Source organism: Poeciliopsis prolifica, unplaced genomic scaffold, assembly GCF_027474105.1.
Source record: "Poeciliopsis prolifica strain line A6 unplaced genomic scaffold, Auburn_PproV2 SCAFFOLD090, whole genome shotgun sequence".
Taxonomy (NCBI): domain Eukaryota; kingdom Metazoa; phylum Chordata; class Actinopteri; order Cyprinodontiformes; family Poeciliidae; genus Poeciliopsis; species Poeciliopsis prolifica.
The window spans coordinates 1,117,789-1,145,073 of NW_026562465.1; the positions used below are offsets into that span (position 1 = coordinate 1,117,789).

General features: G+C 39.9%; 1 protein-coding gene and 1 long non-coding RNA gene across 2 annotated transcripts; one reads left to right on the forward strand and one right to left on the reverse strand.

Annotated features, from left to right (window-relative positions):
- Window positions 1-3,217: 3,217 nt before the first annotated feature.
- Window positions 3,218-25,374, reverse strand: snx7 (sorting nexin 7). The gene is made up of 9 exons (XM_055022787.1): window positions 25,204-25,374; window positions 23,222-23,413; window positions 22,153-22,263; window positions 21,168-21,326; window positions 19,780-19,978; window positions 19,248-19,447; window positions 17,361-17,447; window positions 14,308-14,460; window positions 3,218-4,067 (listed from the first exon to the last, which is right to left on the reverse strand). The coding sequence occupies exons 1-9, from the start codon at window positions 25,285-25,287 to the stop codon at window positions 3,987-3,989; spliced, it is 1,266 nt and encodes a 421-aa protein (XP_054878762.1). The 5' UTR covers window positions 25,288-25,374; the 3' UTR covers window positions 3,218-3,986.
- On the forward strand, window positions 10,502-11,155 carry LOC129353445 (uncharacterized). Its single transcript, XR_008605017.1, has 3 exons — window positions 10,502-10,596; window positions 10,740-10,811; window positions 10,902-11,155. It is a non-coding gene; the product is annotated as an uncharacterized LOC129353445 (long non-coding RNA).
- Window positions 25,375-27,285: the final 1,911 nt, after the last annotated feature.

The window sequence follows — 27,285 nt, forward strand, 5'->3', positions numbered from 1 at the left end:
AGCAGATTCGTACTGGCCTAGTAATACCTGGGCCAGTATGAATTGAAGAATGATAAAAATCAACTAAAAATTGGTTTATTAATGCTACTTTGAAGATTAATAAGACCTTTTTAACAAAGGATTGGTTTGGATTTCAAAGCTTTCGTCCCCTAATGAATGGAATTATAATTTAAAACAATTAGTTTGTATAATCTCTCAAAACATGCCAAAAACCTTCATTCATAGATGCATTCATTGTCTCCAACACAGCAAAGTATTTACTCTCCTGTTTTCATGACTTCTGAAATTGATCCTGGCATGATGCAAATTAACTTCAAGTCCTGAAGTGATTCATTCCTGTCTTATTAGAAATGTATTAAGTCCACCAGGCAGCAGGTAGACTTGATTAGGGGGCACTGACGTATCATTGTTGCCTTAAGCGCTATAATTGTTCAGCATAAAACCTCCTAACTGTTGAGACATGACCACTGAGGTGTGTTCTTTAAGAATTTTGCATTTTACAAAAAGGTTTTCTATGTTGAGACACAAAACTTGTTACACCTGACAGGACACAAACCATTACTGTGATGATGCAGCTTCAAGTTGTAAAACAGGAAGAAACAGCAGTTTCTTCCTGTTTTACAACTATATCCTGTCCTGCTTCCTGCAGGACAGGATATAGCTGCTGGAATGGAAACAACCTGGGAAAATTAGTACATTGATTCACCACTAGTTGAACATATTAAGATAAACATGTTGTGATTTTTCTGTTAACTATAAAATGCTGTTTACTATGACATCTCAAAGTCATAATTAATTTGAAAATGTTATATCTTTTGTTAATTTTTTCATTCATGGAAGTCGCCATTTTTTCACCTGCACAATGTATCCTGGGTTGATAACATGTTTGGGTCCATTCTGTATTATAATCTAGAATAAACACAGAAAGCTAACTTCACCAGAGTTGCTTGAATTATATTGCATTTGATTGCCATAAATTTAGACAATGCTACACTGTGTTGCAGTTAGCTGTAATTAAAAGAAATGAGGTGGGTCTAATTTGTGCTGTCAACATTTTCCTCCAGAAGACTTTAAGCAAAATTGAAAAAGGATCGAACGGGTGGTTGTTACTCTCGCTACTGCCACCAGTACTGAAAACACGCCCCGGCAACAGACCAAAGGTCCCACCTCAATGAGGTGTTAACAGACCAAAGGCCCCACCTCAATGAGGTGTTAACAGACCAAAGGCCCCACCTCAATGAGGTGTTAACAGACCAAAGGCCCCACCTCAATGAGGTATTAACAGACCAAAGGCCCCACCTCAATGAGGTATTAACAGACCAAAGGCCCCACCTCAATGAGGTGTTAACAGACCAAAGGCCCCACCTCAATGACGTATTAACAGACCAAAGGCCCCACCTCAATGAGGTATTAACAGACCAAAGGCCCCACCTCAATGAGGTATTAACAGACCAAAGGCCCCACCTCAATGAGGTGTTAACAGACCAAAGGCCCCACCTCAAAGAGGTGCAGACAAAAGACTAGACAGAGCTACAGAATTAACTACTGGATCACACAGACCAACAAGAGGTACGCATCATTCATTGTTTCATTGTCCTGCTGCATTCAGCTTCATCAAACACCAGCTTCTTCTGCCAGCTGTTCTCTTTCTCTGAGTGATCCTCCTCATCCTCATGACCTTTTGGTGATTTCTACATTTCCATCGATTTCTAATTGAAAGAACAATGTTATTGGTTGCTGTTTTGTCTGGACAGAGCTAGCACAATGGGACCTAGCAAGGCTTTATCAGAGGGGTCCATATACAAATGATGAACGAAAGGAAACAAATATTTTTTCACACACACTCAAATTAAAATGGTTTATTTAACAAAGATTTGCCTTGACCAAACAAGACGTTAAACGGCACTATGAAACAGTGAACATGTAAATGTAAACTCAGAGCCCAGAATATGACCAAAAACTAATTCTCAAAAATAAATAAATAAACTGGTGCTTCTGGTGTGCAATAGGTTGTGCTGGGTGGGGGCAGTTCAGTGCCATTTCCTTCTGCTTCACTGTCTTCCTCCCAGAGTCTGACTCTGAATCTGTATCACCCTCATCTCTCTCTGAAACTTAATTGGAAATACATAAACAGACATAATAAAAAATGCAAAAAGCATCATGCTAACCTTTAGAATTAGGCTTATTGGATTTTAATACTTAATAACTCTCTGTCACAGCCTGTAACCCGCTGGTGATACACTTGGGCCTGGAGTCTCCTGGCTGGATTCTCCAGGTTGGTCACTGCTGCAGGGTTCTGTCTGGTCCTGGTCACTGCTGCAGGGTTCTGTCTGGTCCTGGTTTTTGCCTCTTTAAGAAGAACTGGGAGATATTCCCTTTTCTCTTCATTTGGGCTCTACACAAAATAAGAGCCTGGTATTTAGACTCCATAACTGTTTGGCAGAGACAACAATATTTTAACTATTATTTAAACTATAGTTTTTAGTTTTCTGTAGCTAGCTAAAATAATACTAAAGTAAAACATACATTAATTAAAATTAATTAATATAACTAGTTAGGTTATAATTCAAAGCTTTCATATGACATAGCTTACTTCCATTTCAGTCATTATAAAACTTAATGGTTTTTCACATATTCTTACCACACACATTTCAAGCAAGAGCTGGGAGATATAAAACATTACAGGGCAGCATGTGCACTAAAACATATGTTAAAAGAATCTGTCTAAAACACGATCTATTAGCACTAGCATGGCTAATATAATAAACCAGGCACTACCCAGCGGTGCACAACCATTTTTTTTCTTTTTAGAAATGTATGACCAGTGCCGCCTCTCATTAGGAAGGTAACAGCGGTTACTGCTGAGCGGTAAAATGTTGTAAATACCTGCAAAACTCCTCGACGGTGTAACTCTAAATGTATTTTGGATCAAGCAGGAACCACATGTCAGTTTGACCAATGAACAGCGTCGGGCATCGAGCTGCCTTCAGGGACAGTCGGAAATTACATGACAAATCTTTGACAAATCTTTGCCGATCTCATAAGTATTATATTTGAAAATGACCATTTCCAGTGGGGTGGCACTAGTGGTGGCCAGGGCTCTGTTGGGGGTGGCAAGTGCCACCCCGGCCACCCCTCTGGCTCCGCCACTGAAAACAAGGCAACTTCTCATCTTTGGTTTCTTTTTGCTGCAGGCGTTTGCAAACAGAAGCCAAAACAGTTTTAATGTCAATCTTTATTATCATGGTAAAATTGCACTTTTTCATTAATTTGTCTTTAATAGTACAATTTTCACAAGTAAAAAAAAAAACAATGAAAGACATTACTAAGTGAAGTTCCAGACTTTAAAATTTTAATTTGTAGTGTGACACTCTCTTTCAGTATTGATCTAGAAAAAGAAATGCATACAATAATTAAATTTTTCAGTTATTTTTAGTCAAACAGAGCACACAAACCCATTCAGCTGATCTGGCTTTACTAAGGCTGTTAAAAACAGAGCAGGCCCTTGGATGACTGTCTGTTGCTACACCAAAAGTATTGCTGCATAGTTAGGAAGAATAAGTGCTTAATGTCACAAATGGACTTTTTCACTTCATTTTAATCAGAGTGAAAAATGATTAAAATGGAATCCCACAAAGCACTCTGGTTTGCTTTAGCTGCACATACCAAAAGTGCACATGCGTCAAACTTTAGCTGAGACAGGTCATTATAGAGCAGCTGTAGGAAATGTGTCAGAATTTCTGCACTTTATTCACAAACATTACATCTTGTAAAGTCAATCACCATGAAGATGCAAAGTGTTGTTTGTAGAGTGTTTAATTCTGGCTGTCTACGTGTGTGGAATTAGTGTTTGGTTCTGTGGAAACATCACTGGAATGAAGAGTAGATCGAGTTGTGTTTATTCAAGGAGAAAGAAAATGTTTCACATGAAAAGTTTGCTTGTGTAAAAGACGCACTGTCTCCATCAAGTGGTTTGGTCCGCAACTTTAGGAGGCATCCGTTCGGTTTCTCTGCTCCATTGACTCACCTCTCTGAGAGAGAAGGAAGGACTCCCATACAGCCAGACACTGAAAGAAACAGGATCAGCACTTCAAACATGAAAACAAGAGCCAAACCTCATCATGGGTTCACATGATACTAACATGGAGGCACATCAGCAAAGACCTCAACAGGCTGGGACGATTGGACAAACTCATTTTCATTTTGGGCCAAACAGAGCACACACCCCTCATGTGGCCCCATCAACATCATGAGTGTTCTTAAAGGGCTGGTTTGTCAGAGTATATTGATAAAAACAGCCTATTAAACTGTTAAAATATTAATAATTAATATTAATGGTTGTCTCTGCATTGTATAGGTACTTCTTAAAATACAGTTGCTTACAAAAGTATTCACAACCCTTGACTTTTACATATTTTGTTACATAAACACAAACATAAATATATTTTATTGGAATTTAATGTGTAAGAGAAACACAAAGAGGAATAAAATTGTCAAGTAGAAAAAATTATACATGATTCAAAATAAACTTTTCAATTTTTTTTATAAATAAACTGAAATGGGTGGCGTGCAAAACTAGAACTACCTTTTGCTACAATTTCAATTCTGCTTCACCATTGTACAATTATTAATGGACAAGGCAAACAAAAAATGTGTGGCTTCACCTGAATTTTCATGCAATAAAGCTTTCTTCATTTCATTATTCAGACATGAGCTGATGTGTTTTCATTGGTGAGCAAAAGGTTAAAACAAGGCAGGAAACCGCTCAAGGTTCAACACTTCTCTCACTTTTTCATTTATTCTGTACTTATGGAACTTTGCCATTTTATAAACATAGCTGCACAGCTTTCCTTTATGTCAATGTGTGTGTCTGTGTGCGTGCATGGGTGTGTGCACGTGTGTGTGGTGAAAAGCTTGTGTGACGATCCCCTCCTGTCCAGTAGATGTCCCCAATGTATGATTTGTTTATTATTTTGTTCTTTTCAGGAAGTAGACAATTAGCTGCTCATTGAATGCACCAGGAGGCTGTTATATACTGATATCCAGTCAGTCACCAGCCTGCTTGATTGGCCTCCGGACCAGACCAGAGCAGGCAGACCACGCTTCTCTGACTGGGTGTATAGTTCTCCCAGATCATTTTTGAACAGATTAAATTATTGTTTTTATGTTTCCACTCGTCTGTCTCCCATTTTTGTCATTACCTACAAGTGGGGCGTGACATATGGGGCTCGTAAGTTAGAATCCGGATTGGAGTTCAGCTGTCAGGTAGTGTGTTTTGAGTTGTGAACTCTGGTTTGTTGGGGGACGTTGACGAGCGTGCTTGTGAATGAAGCAGCCATTGTACATCTGTTTTGAGAGAGTGTGTTTGTGTAGCAGTTTCAGTGATCGCTTATATGCAATCGTAGTAAGTCGCGGTGGTTCTGTCCCTGTTAGGCTTAATAACGACTTCCCTTATGGAGTTTGTTGTGGGGGGGGGGGGATTTTAGTGTGGTGTAAACGTGGGTAGAACAATTGTCTCGGGAGCACATCCGGAGTTGCAGGGGTTTTCCATTTAATGGTTGCTTTTCCGGACTCTCAGGCATCAGTGCATAAAAACCCATCACGGTAACACCCTAAGACTAGGGGGGAGATTAGTCGGATTCTGGTAAGGCAGTTAGAGGGATGGGGTCGCTGTGAGGCTGTGGTTGTTTTGGGTTTGTGGGAGCTCAGAGTAATATTGGTAAGATTGGAATTCAGGTGTTGTGAGAATAATTGCTAATGTTATGGCTTCTGTTGATGAGTTTTTGCTAGATCCATCTGAGGAGGGGTTGGAGCACTGTACACGCGAACAATTGTTAAAGATTGCTGAACATTTTAAATTGGAGATAGGTCAAAGGACAGTATTAGGACTATTATTAAAGCTAATCTAACAAACTCTAGTGTATTAGTACCAGCTAAGTTGCAGGCTACCAGCTGGACGTGGTTGGACACTGCCATTTTTGACACTAGCTTGATTTTTGAACAGAAGCGGGAGCTGTTTTTGATGCAGGTTGGGATAGAACAGAAAAGATTAGATGTGAAAAAACTGGAGTTGGAAGAACGTCGATTGAGTTCAACTTTTGACATACTGGGGCTTTTAATTCATATATTGTGAACTCTGTATTACCCTTTTCTGAAGAAACCAACACTGGAGACCATGTTTTAATGCGGGGAATGGAGCTTATAGTGGTACCAGTTCTACTGCATAAATTGACATTGACTTGTGGATTGGTTCAAGGAGAGGTTATCATGGGGATGTACCCTGCACATCCTCTTGAGGGAGTGGATGTAATCATGGGCAATGATCTGGCTGGTGGAAGGGTCTGTTCTCATATTCTGTGATGAGTTTCGGATTGCGAAATGCACCGGCAACATTTCAGCATCTCATGAACATGGTTGTGTCTGGGATGGACGGGTGTGCCGTATATTTAGATGATGTAGTGTTTTTTAGTGATATGTGGAAAAAACATCTGGCTCACATACAGAAGCTGTTTGAACAACTGGCTGAAGCACACCTGACCATTAACTTGTTGAAGTGTGAGTTTGCTAAGGCTACTGTTACCTATCTGGGTAAGATGGTGGGGCAAGGAAAAGTACCTCCAGTGGAAGCCAAAGTCACGGCATTTTTTAAGTATCCTGTACCAACCACAAAAAAAGAACTCCAGCGGTTTCTGGGTCTTGTGGGGTACTACCAGAGTTTCTGTAAGAACTTTTTTACGTTGTTTTTTCCTTTGACAGCTGAAGGATAAGGTGAAGTACACCTGGTCAGCTTCCTGTCAGAAAGCTTTTGATGATGTCAAATTTGTTCTCTGTTCTTCCTCTGTTCTTGCAGCTCCACGACTGAATTATCCTTTTGACCTGCATGTGGATGCAAGTGATGTACAGGGGTTGAACAATGAAACTGAAACACCTCTCATTTTAGTGTGGGAGGTTTCATGTCTAAACTGAACCAGCCTGGTGGCCAATCTTCATTAATTGCACATTGCACCAGTAAGAGCAGAGTGTGACGGTCCAATTAGCAGGGTAAGAGCACAGTTTTGCTCAAAGTATTATCACACAACATTATGGGTGAGGACAAATTGTTGGTGCACGTCTTGCTGGCACATCTGTGACCAAGACAGCAAGTCTTTGTGATGTATCAAGAGCCACGGTAATCGGGGTAATGTCAGCATACCACCAAGAAGGACGAACCACATCCAAAAGGATTAACTGTGGACGCAAGAGGAAGCTGTCTGAAAGGGATGTTCGGGTGATAACCTGGATTGTATCCAAAAAACATAAAACCACGGCTGCCCAAATCATGGCAGAATTAAATGTGCACCTCAACTCTCCTGTTTCCACCAAAACTGTCCGTCGGGAGCTCCACAGGGTCAATATACACGGCCGGGCTGCTTTAGCCAAACCTTTGGTTACTCGTGCCAATGCCAAACGTCGGTTTCAATGGTGCAAGGAGCAAAAATCTTGTGCTATGGACAATGTGAAACATGTATTGTTCTCTGAGTCCACCTTTACTGTTTTCCCCACATCTGGGAGAGTTACGGTATGAAGAAGCCCCAAAGAAGCGTACCACCCAGACTGTAGCATGCCCAGAGTGAAGCATGGGGTGGATCAGCATTTTGAAATATACCTGGATACTGGCAGTGTTCCCCTGGTGGCGTATTCGATCACAACCCTCTTAACATTTTTGCATTCATCGCAGTGTCCGAATCGCAGGCTAATGAGGTGGATGTTGTTCTTGCAGCTTTATTGCCTGGATATCTGCCATATTAGAGGCTCGGATAATATTGTGGCAGATGCTTTGTCCAGGGCAAATTTCCCTTAATTTTCATTTCCCTTCTCTATAAGTTTTTTATAGGCTTCTCCCGTTGGTGAGCTGTTAAGGTGGGAATTGATGGGTGACTGTGGTACAGTAGAAAAGGCTTAGTATTGTAAATGTCACCTGGTTATTCAGTTGAATTGGAGTTCCATTAGGGACTCCATTGTTATGGGTCAGGGGGCTGTGACGATCCCCTCCAATCCAGTAGATGTCCCCAATCTACAATTTGTTTATTCTTTTGTTCTTGTCAGGAAGCAGATGATTAGCTGCTAATTGAACACACCAGGAGGCTGTTATATACTGGCATCCAGTCACCAGCTTGCTTGATTGGCCTCCAGGCCAGACCGGAGCAGGCAGCATTGGTCCACGCTAACTGAATAAAATTATCTGCAGAGTTCGCCAAGATTCTCTCTTTGGTCTTCTCCTCTTTGATACATATATGTTTCCACTCATTCAAATTATACAAGAACAAGATAGAGTATCACAATTATGCTGATGGGACACAGTTGTACATTAGTATATCATCCAGAGATTGCAATCAGGTTCAAATATATAAAAAATATATAGAGGATGCACCAAAAATTTTCTTCAGCTAAGTAAACGTAAAACACAGCATAGGTTAAAAATCAGAATTCACCTTCAATCTGTTGGTTTAAAATGCTCTCACTAAGCCAGGAGTCTGGCAGCGATCAGGGATTCTGATCTGAAGCCCGACAACCACATCAAAGGCACCATATTATCATCTAAAAAATATTGGCAAATTTGTTCATGCCTTTGTTTTCAGCAGACTTAATTATTGCAGCACTATTTCTCTTAACTTTTCACTACAGAAAAGTTAAGAGACCATCTGGAGCTGAAATTCATCAAATTGTGCTCCCGAAAGAACATGTACCCATGGTGTTAAAATCCCTCCATGATGACTCTGGACAAGTGGGGGTGGAAAAAACTGTTGGACTCATCCGTGACAGATTCTATTGGCCCAAGATGGGAGTGGAGGTTGAGCAGTATGTTAGAAATCGTGGAAGATGTATCACTCGTAAAGCCCTTCCGCAGTGAGCTGCTCCCTTAAAACAGATAACTAGTCAAGGCCCTCTCGATCTTGTATGCATCGATTTTCTGTCACTAGAGTCAGACTCGCAGGGGTTTTCTAACATCTTAATTGTGACAGATCATTTTACGCGGTATGCTCAAGCATGCTCATCTAAAGATCAAATGGCTGCCACGGTAGCAAAGATTCTTTGTGAGCATTATTTCATACATTATGGACTCCCGGTACGCATACATTCGGATCAAGGGAGGGATTTTGAAAGCAGACTGATCAAAGATCTCTTAAAGATGCTCGGGATCCGTAAGTCAAGAACGTCTCCCTATCACCCACAAGGAGACCCCCAGCCCGAAAGATTCAAATGTACACTTCTGTCAATGCTTGGAATCCTGGATCCCATGCAAAAGAACAAGTGGAGTCAAAAGTTAAGTCAGTTGATTCACGCCTACAACTGCACTCAAAATGAGGCAACAGGGTACTCGCCCTACTTGTTAATGTTTGGACGAGAAGCCCGTCTACCAATAGACAAATGCTTCTGTGTGCCGGATGAAAGTCATAAGTCTGTCTCCTATCATCAGTATGTCTCTAAGCTAAAGAAAGATCTCGAGAAAACCTACGATTTGACAACAGAGACGGCTGACAAGAACCATAAATGGAAAGGAGAGGAGAACCGGAACAGTGAAGAACAGAGGGTGAGTCGAGCAGATCAAAAGGGAAGAAAAAACAGACTCGAGCGAGAGAGAACAGGAAAAAACACACTGCAGAGGACGAAATTTAGAAGAAGTTGGAGGGGCTTGGGTCGCTGCGAGAGGGACGGAACAAGAGAACAAGAGAGATAGACGGGAGTAGTCCGGAGGACTTCGTCTAAGCTAAGGGAGCTAGCCGCTTCAGCCCCACGTGTTGCTCGGGTTAAATGGACTTCAGGGAGCGGACGAGTCGAGTAGATTGCAGCGCCCTTAATGTTTTTTTGTTTTTTTTTTGTGGATTGCAGCACTCTCAATGTTTTTCCCTTTGGAATTTCAACTCCTCGCTGTTTAACAGACCTGCAACGTTTTCACACTCTCCTGGAGGTCGTGAATAATAAACTGCCTGGGTTACATTTGTTTAAGACTGTTGGTTGCTATAATTGGGCCTTTCTTGTTGTGTTGTGGTTCATTGGAACCAAAAGGTGGACATTAATGTTTTATTATTCTTACCTTATGTAAGGAGGTTTATATTTTGTAGATATTATTGAAGGGTCTTTCAACTCTAAAGTTACAGTGGTGACTAAATAATAGGTTTTCTGTCATTGTAATTTAATAAAGTTAGGCTGAACCATTTTGCCTAAAATTCTAATCTTTCTCTGGGTAATATTTGTCATAAATTAGGTCATCGGTGCTGCACAACAATTGGGGTACCGGATTTATATCAGACCCAGCACCTTCCATTTTAGTTTTCTCACATAGAATGGAAGCAGGGTGTTACATATGATTAACACTCTGCTGTCAACAACAATAATCATCAGCTGCAAATGTAACCCACATAAAGTGGGGATAGCCTTTTGGGAAATAGAGATTGGGTAGCCGGGGTGGTCTGCCTGGCCAATGGGAAGTTTGATTCCCATGAATGTTTAGACCAATCAGAGAGCGGAATGCCACAGAGGTTCCACCTTCTTTCTCGTGTTGGCAGCGTTGATTGTGAGCGGGAGATCCGACCCTGATCAGACAGCTGAGCCAGAGTGAGAGTCTTTTGGTTTCTTTCTAATATCATTTATTGACTTTGAAGGAATTTTTTTTGTAAATAGTTATTGTTTAAATCTAACTTATAAGTTAGAAAGAGTGGTAAGTTTCAGAAAACTGAACTTCAATTTTCTGCTGTTAGAACCACTAAGATCAGTTGGAACTGTTGCACTTTCTGGCAGTTGATTGGCAGTTGTTTTCAGTTCAACTGAAGGTAAAGCCTATATAATAATGTATTTTTATTTCACTTAATTCATTTTGTTTAAGTTAAAACTTAAAAAAATATGCATTTTACACTGTCTAGTGCCCTCCGTGTCTGGAATGAGAGTCCCTGTCTAGTTGTTTTGAACGTGCCGCACTGAGATCGGTGAGCATATTTTGTACCTTTCATTTGGTTTTTGTTCTTTTATCTTGTTGTCAAATAATGATCTTTATTTGACCTACTTAGTTATTAAAACATGAACCTTTGCTGAGTTTGTGTAAAATGTAATGTTTTATTATTGTTCTTGGAAAAGGATTTTTCAAACAGTTATGAAACATAATAAGCTAGAATGGTTTAATAATAATTCTATGTTTCTGCTGGTCTTGTCTGTTGACAGATCAAGTTTTTTTGTTGTTGTTGTGTTTTTTGTTTTTTGCTTTTTCTTCTCTTCTCCTGGATTGTTCCTGGGAGTGGATTCCTCTACACTTTGATGGTGAGCCTTCCCACCTGGACTTAGAAAGATCTGGATTTCCTCCCATGTTGAGTGAGACCTGAACCAGGATTTAATTTGATTCATTTGTCATCTAAAAGAGATTAGAGCGCAAACTACCAGGGTGCACCCAATAGATTTAAATTTGATATTTAGCACTTGGCCAAGTATTGTCGTTTTTATTTCATGTATTTTATTGTGTGTCATTTTACTTTCTTAATTGTATGTCTTGTCCACTTGTGAGTTTATGATTTATGTTACTAAAGCTAATTGTTATTTTAAATTCACTCAACTGTGTATGTGTGTCATTTAAACACCCATCGTGCTCCGACAGCCGAACCTATTGGCCCATCTACCTAAAACATATTGTACCCTTCTCAACTGTGTTACACTGTGTTATCTTACTCTGCTTTGGTCACGGCTCCTTTTTGACTAGCTGACATTAAAGGGAATATACCAGATGCATGTAAGATATTCCCTGGTCATTGCTCAAACATCAAGTCTTTTTCAGTCAAGTCATATTTTGATTCTCCTGTTCAGTCAGCACAAACAATATTTCAGGATATTATTCTGCTGCTTAAATTCTTGACCAAACTTCACCCAAGTGCTTCCTTTCTCCTCGATTAGTTGACCAAAGGGTCAATTAATGATCATGGAGTTGTCTTCTCTACTCATTATCTCTTTCTGGAGGGCTTGGTGACATTAGCTGTTGAAAAACAAGGCAGGGTGTAATCCATGTAAAATAAAGAAGTGGGACTAAGTGGTAAATTCAAAGGTGGGATTAGAGATTGGGCTTTAGCTCCAACCTTCCCCCATTCTTCTAAGTGCCATCACTTAACACTGTTAAGCACACTAGAACTGATGAAGAACGTCAACATGGTGTCTTTATGGGTATTAGAATTTTAAAGTGAGAGATAGGAACAAACAGCAAGCTATTGCTGCTGATTTTTGTTATATTGACGGTATTAATAAAATGGATTGTTTTGAATTGCTGAACTCTTCCTAATGACGACTGGAATCAAGCCACTCATTCAGATCTGAAACCTTGTAGTTATGCATTTTCACAAAAAGCACATAATACAGTCCTCTACCTTAGCAATATTTTATCTTTCACAGTATTTCTCTGGAAAGGAAAACGTCTTTAACTCAGCTGCTCAGTGTGACAATCACCTCTGATCACATTTAGTGTATTTTTAACAGAGAGGAACTGAACCGGAGGGGGAAGAATTAAAGTGAGCTACTGCCCTCTGCTGGCAGAGATGGAGAATCAAGGATTGAAATACACTGCAGCATTTTTTTGTCACCAACAGCAAGAAATGATCCTTACTACATCTAATTTATTGCTGTATTTTTGCATGCTGTACTGTTGACTGCTGTGTCTGACATACTGTTATTTAGTTCCTCCGTTTCCGATCTGGGGACAGGTGTCGACTAGGCCTGTCACGATAACAGATTTTGCTGGGCGATAAATTGTCTCAAAAAGTATTGCGATAAACGATGATATTGTTTGGAGACCTTTTTACATTGATTTAATGGAAATTACGTAATAATACATGCGATTTCCTGCCAAAGATAGATACACTTTACTTTCAAAAGACACTTAACACTGGGACTGATACACAAAATAAGTAAAAACAACCAAAACCAAAAATAAAATAGATTCTTAGTCTCCATTAACAATAAATGTACTTGAATAAAAACTAAACAACATGAAGCCAAAGTGGAAATAAACACTGCATTCAACCAAAAGAGTGCAGATTATGAAGTCTGTATAGTATATTGCCCTTCAGTAATCATTAGTTTTAAATAGAGAAGAATCCGACTGCCTGATGCAATAGTTCAAACTACAGGATTTTTTTTTACCCCGAACAACAATCTTAGAACGTTATTCATTCTAAGATTGTCCCTTGTGTGTTATGGTAGATCGTCGTGGCCGCTCTGATCTAAATCAAGGATTTGCCCAGACTGGGAGCGTAACGCAGCCTGTTGAATGTGACCGGTAGCCAATCGGAAAGCGCGGATTCTCCTCGTGCTTTCTGAGGGGAAACTGAGGGAATCCCGAACAGCTGACACGGCGCAACCCGAAGTCCAGCAGACATCGGAAACAACATGAATGTTTATTCAACAGTTCGTGCAAAGAAAATATAAATAACTAGGGGAGGCGTTGGAGCGAAATTTCTACCAGAAAACCCGGTAACTTTTCAGCTGTTCTTCGTTAACGTGACCCAAATAGGTTATAATGATTTTCATTCAGTCAGACTGACACTCGCCACATGCATTGCAGGTAGATTGTAGTAAGGAATTGATTAATGCCTGGTTTCAAAGTTAGTGAACTGTGTCCATTGTTGGGCACAGTACGGTTTCGATCGAACCGTTATACCGAGGATTTCTGTCGGCTAATGTGTCTCTCAGGTTTTGATAATGAGTCGACAATCCGTAACATCAGATTGTGCAGCGTGCGCTGGGCATTACACTAAGGAAATAAGGAAGAGAGGGTCAGTGGAGAGCACCGGAGTTGAGCCTTTTTTCATTCAGTGTCATCAACAGTAAGAGATGACACGATATAGCCGATAATTAAAATGAGGTCGATAGTTTTAACTTATCGTGCGATTAATTGACTTATCGTTTATCGTGACAGGCCTAGTGTCAACAAATTCTCACACACATCCACACGCCCACAATGTATCCAACACACACATGCAAACAATGGCTGAAGATCATACAAATACAACTCTGGACTACATTTTTCTTTTATTCTTCCATTTAAAATCTTTTCTTAGCAGCAGATTACTTCCAGGAGAATGCCTGTTTACCTAGAAGATGAATGCTAAACAAACAGTTTTGTTTGTTTTATCAATCAACATGTACACATGAATTCAACAATTACTTCCTTTTAAAAACCAGATTCTTCTTTAACATCTCAGAGGTAACAGAACTGCTCTGAAGAACCAACTAGCCAAAGTTCTTGAGGTCTGAAGATAAGCATAAAAGCGATGAAGGGCAGTAAGTCGAACTCACCTTCTCATAATAATCGATGTTCTTGGCAGCGGTGGAGATGAAAGCAGATTTGAGGTCAGCTCTCATGCTGTTCCTCCAGCGGGACCAGTCTCCCCGTAAAGCATTGTTGGCCTGTTCCACTCTGTCTGCCAGGTCATCCACCTCCTCCTGCAACTGCCACACAGAGAAACATCATCACCGCTGAGTTTGAGGAAGCTGTAATGTTTGTCCTGTAGTACTAGAAAGGATGCCACGTCTTTTAAAGTTGACTCCTTTATTAATTTACTCCAGCGGTCATAGTACACATGTTAACCTGATCCTGTCTGACTTCCTCGTGTGCCTGCACACTTGCCGATCTGCTTGCATCACCACCTGCTGGTGCTGCCTATCATTACATCCCCCTTTCAAGCTGGTTTGTTAACATGTCAACTGCTTTCACTAACAGTCACCAGTAACAACATTTTCATTTGATAACATACTCTTTTTTATTTTACATATACAGACTTCAGGAGGTAACAGAACTACATAATAACAGAACTCCACTTTGAACAGTCCAACCCGTTTCCTTTTATTTCCTTTTTGTTGTTTCACTTCCTCCTTACCCTTGTACAATCAGTCTCTCTGGTGGACTTGTTGTCCTCGTTGACCTTCTTAAGACTGGTGTTGAGCTAGTGTTATGTTGTAACACATCATTGCCCACACTCTGGGTGTCAGTAGTATTTCTGGCTTGATGGCCGGCATCACTCCCTTCCTGACCCTGTTTCTGTGAGTCTTGTTCCTGAGTCTTGAGTGAACTCCTCCGGTTTCTCCTGAGTACTTGTACTCAGGTACTACATCCATTTGTACCTCGTATGACCTGGGGTTCACTTTCTTAAGGACTGTGGCCTTTCGCTCCACATACCTCAATCCTCAACTCTCACCGTGTCATTTTCTTCCAGAGCCCTCAGCCTCCTGGTTGTTTTGTCATAGTTCTCCTTTTGTTTCCATTTGAGCTCTTTTTGCTTTCCTGTCAGCCGTTTTGTGTTCTTTGTTTGTGGTAAGTGTGGCCGCATTGTCCGTAGCTTGTTACCCATGAGGAGCTCAGCTGGAGAGAAGCCGCAAGCCAGTGGTGCAGTGCGGTAACTCAACAATGCAAGGTAAGGGTCAGATCTACTGTCACCTGACTTCTTTAACAGTCTTTTAATGATCTGGACTACCTTTTCAGTCATAGTACACTCATGTTAACCTGATCCTGTCTGACTTCCTCGTGTGCCCGCACACTTGCCGATCTGCTTGCATCACCACCTGTTGGTGCTGCCTATCATTACAGAAGCAAAGCTGAGTATGGATTACGCAGATCGGCCCAACAGTTCAGAGAAATCTGGCTCTTCATACTGAACAGGTACATTTTAAACGGACCAGGCGTGAAAACACTCAAGTGAATCCCAGTACAGACCAAAGATCCATTTCTTGAGGTGGTTTTGGCCCACTTCTAAACCAATTCTGGTGCTTTTCATCTTTGGTGAGAATACAGACCAGCCTTGATCCAAGCCAACTACAAGAAATATATGTTGCTACCATTACCACTGCATTTACTGGTTGGACTTAACTTATATCTGATGTTCTTTTGCCGTTCATTCAGCTGCAGCAACATTTACAGACACTTCTCAGGGTTTCCCCCAGAAATCTAGCAAAGCCCGGTGGTTGGGCGGTCCACTGGCAGTTCACCGTGTTTTTGTATTGAAAGATGTTAACAGGAAATGTCAAAATATTACTGGGTAATTATGTTACAGAAAAAGTGAAATTAAACTCACAACTAGTCTTAAAAACAACAAATAAAAAAATACAATTAAAATGAATATCAATTATTTGCACATTTGTTTAATCCAAATTAAGTCAGCAACTCCATAAGGCCCCAGGGCTTTAGGTGCCCCATAAAGGCTAATATTTTAACACTGACCACAGATACGTAAATGTAACATTTGTTTATTGAGATTATCAATGCTGCTAAATTTGATTTAATGGTTTCAGCATACATACATTAAAAGATTTTAAATTGTTGGTAAGTTTACTTTGTAAAAGTTCAAAGAACAATTTTCATAGTTTGATTGCTGTGAGTTTAATCTTTACGTTTGAGCTCTATGGCCCCTTTTCCACCAGCTCGGATTGGCTCGGATCGGCTCTACTTGTCTTGCTTTCTGAGTGTTTCCACCACCTTTTTTTCGGGGTTGGCTCTGGTTCTTGTGAGTAATGCAAGCTTTGCTGCTGTTCAGTGATTGACCGTGGCCGCAGCAAAGCGAGAAGAAAAAACGAAGGCGCAATGTTTCAAACTCGCCGGAACACAAAAGTGATGGAAAATACAAATAAGCGGTGAACAAAGATGTCGGCTTTTCTTTGCATTGGATTTCAATATTTAGCGGTAGCTCGATGGAGCAGTGAGGAATAGCATGAATTCCAGATTCCACTGATCACAAGATTTTGAACCAGCAAACAACGACTAAACAAAGAACCTCATTCAGAATGAGGTAAGAAGTGAGCTGAACGCTCATCCAATCTATACTGAGATCCTGCAGGGAACAATAACTAAAGGTGTCCAAGTGACATTTCACTTCTTATTACAGTGGATCAGCTAAAGGACTGCTCACAGTCCTGGCTTACATGCATTAGAACTGAATTACAGCTGCTCAACTCTGACCAGCCAGAACACACCTAGTAGGATGGGTTGAGGTATCACACTGAACTTCTAATTAAAATCTAGGAGATAGATTTAATGTTCACCGTCGGAGAGGAGAGACACACTTGCACGTCTACACAAGTACAAGCTGAGCATGCACACTGGTGGAAACGGCTCAGTGGTGACTGTCACTGTGTTTCAGTAGTTCCATTTCCTACTGGACAAATGAAAAGCAGCCAGACTTACTGAGATAATTCTCTATGGGAGCTCTTGTCCCTCCACACTGTGGACTGAGGTTGGTGCAGAGGGAGAGAGCTCACTCCATTTTTTTTTCTTTATGAAATGTGACTGCAGAGAAGTACAACATAGGACAGCTATTCATGTTGATGTGTGTATGGTGAACAGAGAAGGGAATGCTTACCATTTCGTTGTCAGTTGTTTTTGAGGCCAGGGCCTCATTCTTTGCTTCAAACTCAGCCTGAATGTTGTCTCTCCGTCTCATTACAGCCTGGAAGAAACACAAACATTTATTGGACTTGAATGTTGACCCATAGAAAGCTTCACTAGTATAAGTAAAAGTGTAACCATTGGAAAATATTTTGAAACCCAACTCAGATCTAATTTATTTATCAAGCACTCCTCAAACTGGAGTAAGTAACTTTTACAAAAATTATTTTTACATATTTATTTAAACTATTACCATGTCCTGACAACATAATACAGATGATCTGTGAACAGATCGATCTCCTCTCAGTACTAGTCTTTTACTTTGCAGAAATGCAAAACTACAAGACAACCAAACAACCAATCAGAGCAGGGGGAGGCCTTGGAGGAACCTAGTTAACTGAAGTTTGCAAGAATTGGTTGGTATAAAATTATGACAGTATGATGACCTTAGGTAAAAATAACACGGTAAGGGGGCACATCAGACGACGGCTCGCTTCGATGCTCATGTCATCTGGCTGAAAACCATGTGATCAACAACACACCATTTCTCCCATTACATTGGGTATGTCACTACTTCATTTTGTACGTCGGTTTTCAAAATGAAAGTGCAATGAGCCGTGCTGCTTTGTTGGTTGTAGGTCATTAGGTTGACTTACAACCTAATGTAGACCTAATGTCTACAACCTAATGTAGACATCTGCTGTCTCTACTATAGAGAGATAGTAGCATCTGAGAAGAGTATTTGTCATAAGCAGTAGCTGAAAGTGAAGCCGACTATAAGGAGAAAAATATCTCCCATCTGGGAAGTAAAGCCCATCTGAAAAGGAAGAAAATAAGGTTAACGTTCCTAATTTTACAGACATTTTTTTTATTCTTGTTTGATCAATAAAGAAATATTAATCTTGCACATCAGAAACAGCCTGAAAGTAATTGAAAGGTCCTAATTCTCTAACAATGAGGGATCAGAACCAGAACTCCCAGAAAAATAAAGTTAGAAAAACTGTTTCAAATTGTTTGAGGCAGACAAATACCATGTCTGCCTCAACCAGCAAAACTTTCACAATTATTTCTTTATTGCCAAATCAGTTAATGGCATTACTTTTAGTACAAATCACAACAAAGTTAAATTGGGTTCAATAGATCTCACATGGTCTATTGATAAAACATTACTATCTAATGATAATAATGCACATTCAGACACTACTACCTTCTAATATTTGTTGAAGTATAACTTACTGCCTGAGTGACAAGGCTGTCACAGTTTTAGTGCAGCAGCAGATGCCGCCTGTAATTAAAGCATGGAGTAATGAACCTTTGGCTCATTACTCCATGAATGAACCATGGAGTAATTATTCATTCTCACATTGAAGGCTAGAAGGCTAGAATGCTTCATTGCTTCATGAGGCTTCATTTGGCTTTCACTACAAACAATCAGTTCTCTACAACACCAACACTTCACCTCAATAAAAGCATGGAAATCTGACCCTGCAGCAAGGGAAGAGGTACACACGAAGAACAACAACTGCCATCAAACAACCAAAAAGCTGCAACATACATGCTGCTGATTGGTCAAGAGGCCCTGAAATCAGGTGCAACCTGAAAGGGAGAAGCATGCATGCAGAAATCACTGCATGCAGCATCAGCTCTAAAATGTGTTAGTTAGCATTTTAAGTAAGCAAGTTAAAACTGAGTCTGGGCGCAGATCAATTAAGCAAGGCTAAAAGTAATTTAAAGATTATTCCTTTGATTTTGAATTGTTGATGATTAAACTGTTCCCAGCTGAAGCAGTCTACAGCAAGCCAGAGCTGAGACTCAAATTTGTTTGCAGTCAAAGGTTTGAGAACCTCTCTTCTATTCTCACCTTCAGAGTGTCAGCACAGAGGACATACTCATGCAGGGTGGGGACAAGGACCTCGGACAGGTATTGGATCTGCTCCTCTGTCTCCTTACTGCACCTCTCCACACAGCTACCAACACCTTTCAGTGGTTCTGCCAGCAGTTTCTCTGTCTCTGCCCACTGGAAGTAGGTAAGACCATACTGCTTCAGCTCATCCATGTATTCTAAAAGCATAAAGAACAGAGAGAAGCTTTGAATATTTTAGACATGCTCTCCAAAACATCCACAAATAGGAAAAATTCACACAAATAATTGAGAGTTAAGTTCCACATACAAAAAAAAAAAGCAAATCCTAAATCACAATTAGGCAGGGGTCTACAGTACCTACATCCAAAAAATATTAGAATTAGAATTCCAACCTGCATTCAGGTGGGGCTTATAGTGAACAATAAATCAGGATTAAAGCACGATCAAGGAAAACAGAAAAAGGACATTTATTGAAGGCACGGGAAGAGAAATATTTTCTATGACATCTGCTTTAAAGCTGGAGCCATACCTCTATGTTCCTTGATAATCCTGTGGGTGACTTTGTCCACAGACTTTGTCTTGTTGCTGAAGTCGTCCACATACTCCTGCATGACGGCAAACTCCTCCAGCTTGCTCCTGAGACCTCGCACAGAGTTAGCCATGGCCCTCATGGTCTCGCTCATCCTGCTCAGAAAGCCTGGACCCAGTTTCCTGTGAGGGGCCAGCTCCTACACCACACACACATCAAGACTTTTAAAGCAACGGAATCATAAGAGTTTTTTTCTCATACACTTCTCCTCCGAGCTTATTCAGATTAGGACAATAATTCCGTCCTCTTTCCAGACTGTGAAGGAACCTGAAGTATTTAAATAAAAAACAACTCAGACTTCTATAATACTTTAATGCAACTAATGATCTAGGATAAGATCTAGGATATTTCATAGCCTAGATCTTATTTAATGGACATGTTCTTCTCAGAGTTGAGAAGAACATGGGTTCTTTGTTGGTCCCTTTATTGCATTGTTGCTCCCTTTATCTGCCACCACTCATAGCATCTGAGAAGAGTATTTGTCATAAGCAGTAGCTGAAAGTGAAGCCGACTATAAGGAGAAAAATATCTCCCATCTGGGAGTGATGCTGATAACTCAGCATCACTTGTCTTTCTACTGTTAAAACCAGAAGTCAGCACTTCCTTAGTCTTTAGTTGATTTGGTCACCTAAAGACTCTGGTGTAGACCAGAGGTTAAACCAAATCAACTAAAGACTGAATCCATTTAGTTTGGTGACAACCACCAATGATATCAGAGCTCTGAATGTTCAGTTTGGAACCACAGCAACAAATCTGGGGTGGGATTTCTGAGAAGGATTTAAAATTAAACAAAGAAGCTGATTTAGTAACCACCTTGATCATTTAAAATCAATGTCAGAGTTTTTAAGCTATTGATCTTGAGAAATCTACAGATGCTGTAATCAGCTGTAGACTATGATGCAGTCCCTCAACAGGCTTCAGTTGGTCTAAAATGTGATTTTATCCTCTCCCTGGTTATTTTAGAATAGCTTTGAAATGTTTCTTCATTTTTAAAGCTCTAATGATTGGGCCCCAGCTGGATTGCCTGACATCACTGTCTCATGTTTTTCTAAATGTTCCAAGAACTAAAACTTTGGGTAAACCACAGCAGTCAGATCTACCAGCTTCCAATGGATTTACACCAGGCCTTTAAATCAAAGCTCAGGACCTTTTCATTTTTGAAAAGCTTTTCATTATTATGTAACATTTCATTACAGATTCTAACTTTTATTCTTCCTTTGCACTAGAGTCATTTTTTAAGCTCTTTAGCTGTGTGGCTCCCTGGCTGTTATATGAATGATTAAATTCTTCCCCAGCCCACCCAGTGTGTGTGTGTCTATGAGAGAAACCTCTTCAGTGAGGAAGACTTTGAAGTGGTGGCTGCAAGACAGGATGGGGTGTTCGGCAATCCGGTTGAGGAAGCGGTGCAGCGCTTTCCTCCTGGTCTCTATGAAGTCGTCATTGAAGCGCTCCACCATGCTCTTCATCACAAACTTCTCTGGGAGAGGCTGTAAACACGCCAACATAGAAACTTAAATCTCACCCAAGAAACCAATGTGATGAGGATGATGAGGACAAAGCATTTGTGGGTAGCAGCTCATGTAGCGTAGCATTAAGCTCTCAGGGGATCACCGTGTTTTCTGTCATGTCTAAAACGTGGGGCTGATTCTACAGTGCTTATTGGGCTCTGTGTTGGCCTTCATTGAAAAGATAAACTGCCTGCCTACAGAGCTTCAACCAGTGGACATCTTTCACATCTGCAAAACATTGACCTGGTTGCTCTGACTGGAAGGATGTGACTGACCCAGTTCTCCTTCAGCAGTGTCCAGAGCCTGTAATGAGCTCAGACTTGGTTCCTGAATCTGAGGACTTTTATTCTTTCTCACCAAATTCTTCAAATTTACAGAGCATAAATGCTTGAAATATTGAACTCAATATGTAATTAATCTATACATTTCACTTTCTGTTGTTAGGGACAAAACATGTTGATATTCAAATTGAGTTCCACTTGCTAACACTACAAACTATGAGTCAGTCCAACTGCTCACTGGTCAAGAGTGCTGTTGCCATGACACAAAGCATCTTCTGACTAACATGCTCAGGAAGCTCCACGTGTTGAGATCAACCACTGAGGAGGAGCCTGCTGCATCCATGACGCATGCATATTCTCAGATATCCATTCTATAAGACAAAAGCAGTCACTTCAATCTAAATCATTGCACAGATTTGAAAGGAAAGAAGCTATTACAAAAATCAGAAGGAAAGAGCAACACCAATAGGAAACCTCAGCATTTCCTATCGGTGAGGCTGAAAAGGTGATGCTGTGATACATACATGGACGATCAGAGTTGGGTAGTTCTCCTCCAATCTGCCTTTGAGCCACAGGAAGTCCTGGTAGCGTCGCCGTACTTCATACTCGCTGGAGTCAAACTCGCTGCGGGTGGTCTGGAGAATAGATCCAGATGAGAACTTCAATCATGAAGCTTTTTTTTTTCTGTGATCCACCTCAAAGTGGAACTTTAATGTGTTCATTTTCATTCAAAACACAGAAAAAAGTCAGCACCATTCTGCTGGTAACTGTTCATATTTCTAACTGAAATATGCTTTGCTACACTGCAAATGTTTGTGTAAATCAATTTTAGTCTTAGTCCGAAAAAAAAATAGATTCAGTTCAATTCAAAAATACTTCAGTCATCCCAAAAATATAAAAAATATATATTTTTAAGCAGTCAGGCTTGCAAGTAATCTGAAGGGGCCTTGGTTTGAACATCATTCTCTGAATCCATATGCCAGCAGAAAATATAATGTCAGATTATTTACTCAGTGGTTTTGCTGGTAATTAAAGCTCGGCTAACACTGAATTTTCTCACTACATGTTGCCAAACTTAAAATACTGTTTTACATGTGCACCTATGTCCTGTGGGAGGAAGGGAGGGAGGGAGGGAGGGAGGAAGGGAGGGAGGGAGGGAGGGAGGGAGGAGGGAGGGAGGGAGGGAGGGGGACGGACAGAAGGGAAGGAAGGAAGGAAGGAAGGAAGGAAGGAAAAAGAAGGAAGGAAGGAAAGAAGGAAGGAAGGAAGGAAAGAGGGAAGGAAGGAAGGAAAGAAGGAAGGAAGGAAGAAAGGAAGGAAGGAAGGAAAATTTGATTCAGTTCAATTCAACAATACTTAATTTGTTCCAAAAAGAGAAGACAGAAAGGAAGGAAGGCCAGTAGAGGACAAATGACCCAGGATTAGGGGACTGAGACAGAAGCTGAACATTTAAGTCTCTCACTTAAAGAAATATTTCATCTGAACATTTAAATGGAGTCAGATTAAATATTTACATTTAATCTATACCTGTTCCCCAGTGATTGTGGAAGAATCAATATGTTACTTTGTGACTGGACAGATTTAGCAACTCACCCTGCTTACAACTCTGTACGTAATGAAGGTCTCGATAGCAGAAATGTGGCTCTCTGGGTTGTCAACAGTAACAAAGATGTCTTTGTTTATGGCACCTTGCTGCTCCTCTTCATTCTCTTCATCCAGTCGAAACTGGTTAACCATGGAGTCAGGAGAGTTGGGCATGGGGTTGCCATCCACCAGGGATGTGTTCTGGATCAACAGACAGTATGGCTGCTGTTAGCTTAGCGCAATGCTTTCATCATTTCAATGCATTTGTCTGGAGGGCCGATCAAGACAACTGTTTAAAACAACCTGAATGTTTAACCATGCTTTATAGGTGGAACAATATATGCCTTCTGAAGAAGAAAACAATAAGAGATGATAAAATGAACCTCTATGCGTCCTCACAACATTTCACTGTTTCCTGGTGACTGAGCTGACAGCAGCAGTGCAGCGGCGCAGCAGCAACACGTTAGAAACTCAAGTGTTTACAGCTTCCACACAGATCCTTTCATTCAAGTCACTCAGTTTATGCATATAACAGTGAACCCTGCCTGTAGGTCTGTTCAGTACCTGCTGAAGTCAGCAGGAAAACTCAGACATCTGCAGCAGACAGAGGTCTCACTCTGAGCCTTTATTTAACTGACAACATTGAGTCAATTCAAGATAATTCCTGAACTTTACTCCAACCAAAAAACTGGTTGAGGGAAGATTGAGGGAAGAAGAGAACAGCTATCCATTTAGGAGGAAGAAATTAAATTTATACAACAGTAGATCTTTAATGTATTGTGGTGCTAAGCCGTTCAGTGATTTATAGACTAAGAAGAGAATTTTTAAGTCTATTCTCTGAGCTAGAGTGAGCGAGAGAATAGGTCCCTGTAGCTATTGTACAGGAGTGATGTGCTCCATCTTCCTGGTTTTAGGAGAGAACTCCAACGCAGCATTCTGGATCAGCTGATCAGATTTTTTGGACAGATCTGTAAAGATACTGTTGCAGAAGCAATGTGACTAAAGATAAATACATGAATGAGTTTCTCTAGACATTAGACCTCTAATCCTGGAAATTTTCTTCAGGTAATAGAAGGTCTTCTTTGTAACTGTCTTTATGTGGCTCTGAAGGTTCAGGTCAGAGTTCATCACCACAGCCTGCTCAGATTTCAGCCTGATCTCTGGTTTCTAGCTGTAATAACTGAAGCTCTATGTTGACTTTAGATCAGTGTTTGTCAAACTGTGGTTCCTGGATCACTGGTGGGCTGCGAGCGCCGCCTTGTGGTCAGCAAGATCATGAAAGTAAACCAACGTTTATTTGTCATGACTTGAGATCAAAGTGTGATACATACAGTTAGCTTACCAAATGATTGTGTTTAAAAATAATAATGAATAAGTGACTTAAACCAAGACACTCAAAGGAAAAGCTGAAGATAGAGATTAAAAGAAAACAACCTCTTTCAATTATATAAGTTATATAAGTATAATTCTCCGATTATATTTATAATCGGATTATATAAGTATAATGCTCCGATTATATTTATATAATCGGAGGAAGCCAAGTCACACCTGCTGGGACTATTAAGCCGAGCGATCACGACCGATTTGATGATTTGCTCATCTGGATAAAGGTTTTCAATTTCTTCATTTTCCTGTTGGCCAGGACATCGATCAATCCTGGCCACATTCTCTGCCTGAAATTCTAGGTTTTACTTTAACTCAGGCGAAAATAAGGCCAGCTTCACACTTCCAAACCTACAGAAATTAATATCAGCAAAATTTCTTTAAACAGACAAACAAAAGTCCCTTAAAAAATAGAGTAGTTTGAAAACAGCAGCAGTTTTATATGACGTTAGGAACAGAGAAGCCTAGTACAAAATGCAGCTGACGGGAGACTCGATTCTGTTAAACTCTTCCTGGTGTCAGTGGAACGCCACTCAGTCAGTCAGTCAGTCCACAACACCAGAAACCCAGAGCAAAACAAAGCTGACTCGAGGCCAACTTTATTTTACCTTACTGAACACCTCCAGGTCTTCGTCCTCATCAATGTCCAACATGTGTCCTGAAATGTCCGCCGGAACCGTAGCTCCACTCATTACAATCCCCGACTTTTTAAATGAAATGACTTCAATAGGAAGAATTGAGGAAAACTTCCATTCCAACTTTTGAGAGGCTCCGAATCATTCAGCCACAGCTACCGAAACCACTTCCACTGAGCGTTTTCAAAAATAAAAGCATGACTACGACTTTGGTCATAGTTTATTTATAATTAGTCAATTAAAAACACTTCTCTCACAGCATATTATGAGATCAATATTATGTAAGTTACTGGCATATAAAACGGGAACAATCAGTCTTTAAGTCAAATTCAAAATCAGGTACAGTCAATCTTGTCTACACAATAATGTTTAACAATTATTGGCAATAACTAATAGCGCTAATAATTCAGTTTGCAATCAAACCTTTTCTTGACCATAAACTTGACTTCAGGTTGGATAGAAGGTCAGCAATAATCCTCTGCAGATGTTGATTTCAACTCAAGAAAGGTGAGGGATGACAGATAAAACAGGAACAATGTAACACTATGACAGGAATCATTAATTTCAAAGAGATTAGATTAATTTAACACTATTAAAAAAGTAACAGACTGCCCTGATCTTTTAATTAGGAAATTAATACTGGTGATTTTATTTTGGTAAGCAGCTAATGTACTTCCAGTATAATAATTTTCTCTTTTCTATGACTGGAATCTATAGTACGCAGATGCGGAAGACTCACGTGAGTTCATAATCAGTTCCAAAGAATCGATAGAGAGCCACAGAACTGAGAGCGACGGTCTGTAACTTATCACTGCCGCTAGCAGACACGATGGTGGTTTTACATCTGTTTCGAGAATGCTGCAAGACAAACTTTTGTAAAAGATATTCCTTATCTCCAGTGATAGTACACAAAGCTGAAATGGCGATTATCCCATTGTTTCTGTTGAGTAGCTATAATACAGTAGATGTAGCCACTGCCTTTTATTCCTGGTGAGACTGTTTAAAACGCTTTTGAGAAATTACAAAATAACTGCAACTTTCAGGAGTGGTTTTATTAGTAAAAATTGTGAGAAAATTGATCTTAAACATTTAACAAAACCATTTATGAGCCTGCTGTTTTATCATTACATTTAGTATAATGTTTGATTTCTGTATGTTTTTTTTGTTTGTTTGTTTGTTTGTTTGTTTTTCTTTGTCCAGGTTAACTTAAAAATTTTGCTATTATTGTTACAGGTTAATTTTCTAAGCTACAGAAAAGTAATAATTAGAGGTACACAAAAAGAAATTAATGTTAATGCTGCCATTGGGGCAGTATTTACCAATATTTTATCACACTTTTTATTTGATTACATGATTAATAAAGTCTGTTCTTTCATTCATCCAACTGAAGGTGGCAAAATAAATGAACAGTACTTCATACAATATTTTGCTTATTACACATTGGTGCATTTTTAGATTATTTCACTGAGATAAAGCTAATTTGGCCTCAAAAGACAGTTTTATGTTCAAAAACACAGGAATTTTTCAAACCACCAAAATTTATGGCTTCTCAGTGTTTCTAAGCTGTATCAAAGATTATAAAGCTGAAAGTTGAAGATTTTGCTGAAAATTACACATTGGTGCATTTTTGACTTTTTTCACTAAGATTGGCCTATTTTGGCCTTAGACAGATTTATGTTCAAAAAACAGGAATTTTTCAAACCGCCGAAACATTTTGCTTCGTAGTATTTCTATGCTGTTTCAAAGTTTTTAAAGTTGAAAGTTGAATATTTTGTTGAAAAGTACACATTGGTGCATTTTTTAATTGCATTTTTGAATTCACTGAGATAAAGCTAATTTGGCCTAAGACAGTTTTATGTTCAAAAAACACAGACATTTTTCAAACCACCAATATCTGCTGTTTCTCATTATTTCTACGCTGTTTCAAAGATTATAAAGCTGAAAGTTAAATATTTTCTTGTCACTCTTGTAACAAGCAGCATTCTACTAATACATTGTTTCTTGACACATTCCTCATCTAAAATAACCAAATCAGCCTTACACAGAGTAAATGTC

Coding starts and splice junctions, on each gene's coding strand:
- snx7 (XM_055022787.1), bottom strand. CDS start 25,287: ATGAGTGGAGCTACGGTTCCGGCGGACATTTCAGGACACATGTTGGAC. Junction 19,448..19,779: donor GATTATCAAGGAACATAGAG/GTATGGCTCCAG, acceptor TTATGCTTTTAG/AATACATGGATGAGCTGAAG. Junction 17,448..19,247: donor TCTGTGCTGACACTCTGAAG/GTGAGAATAGAA, acceptor TGTTTCTTCCAG/GCTGTAATGAGACGGAGAGA.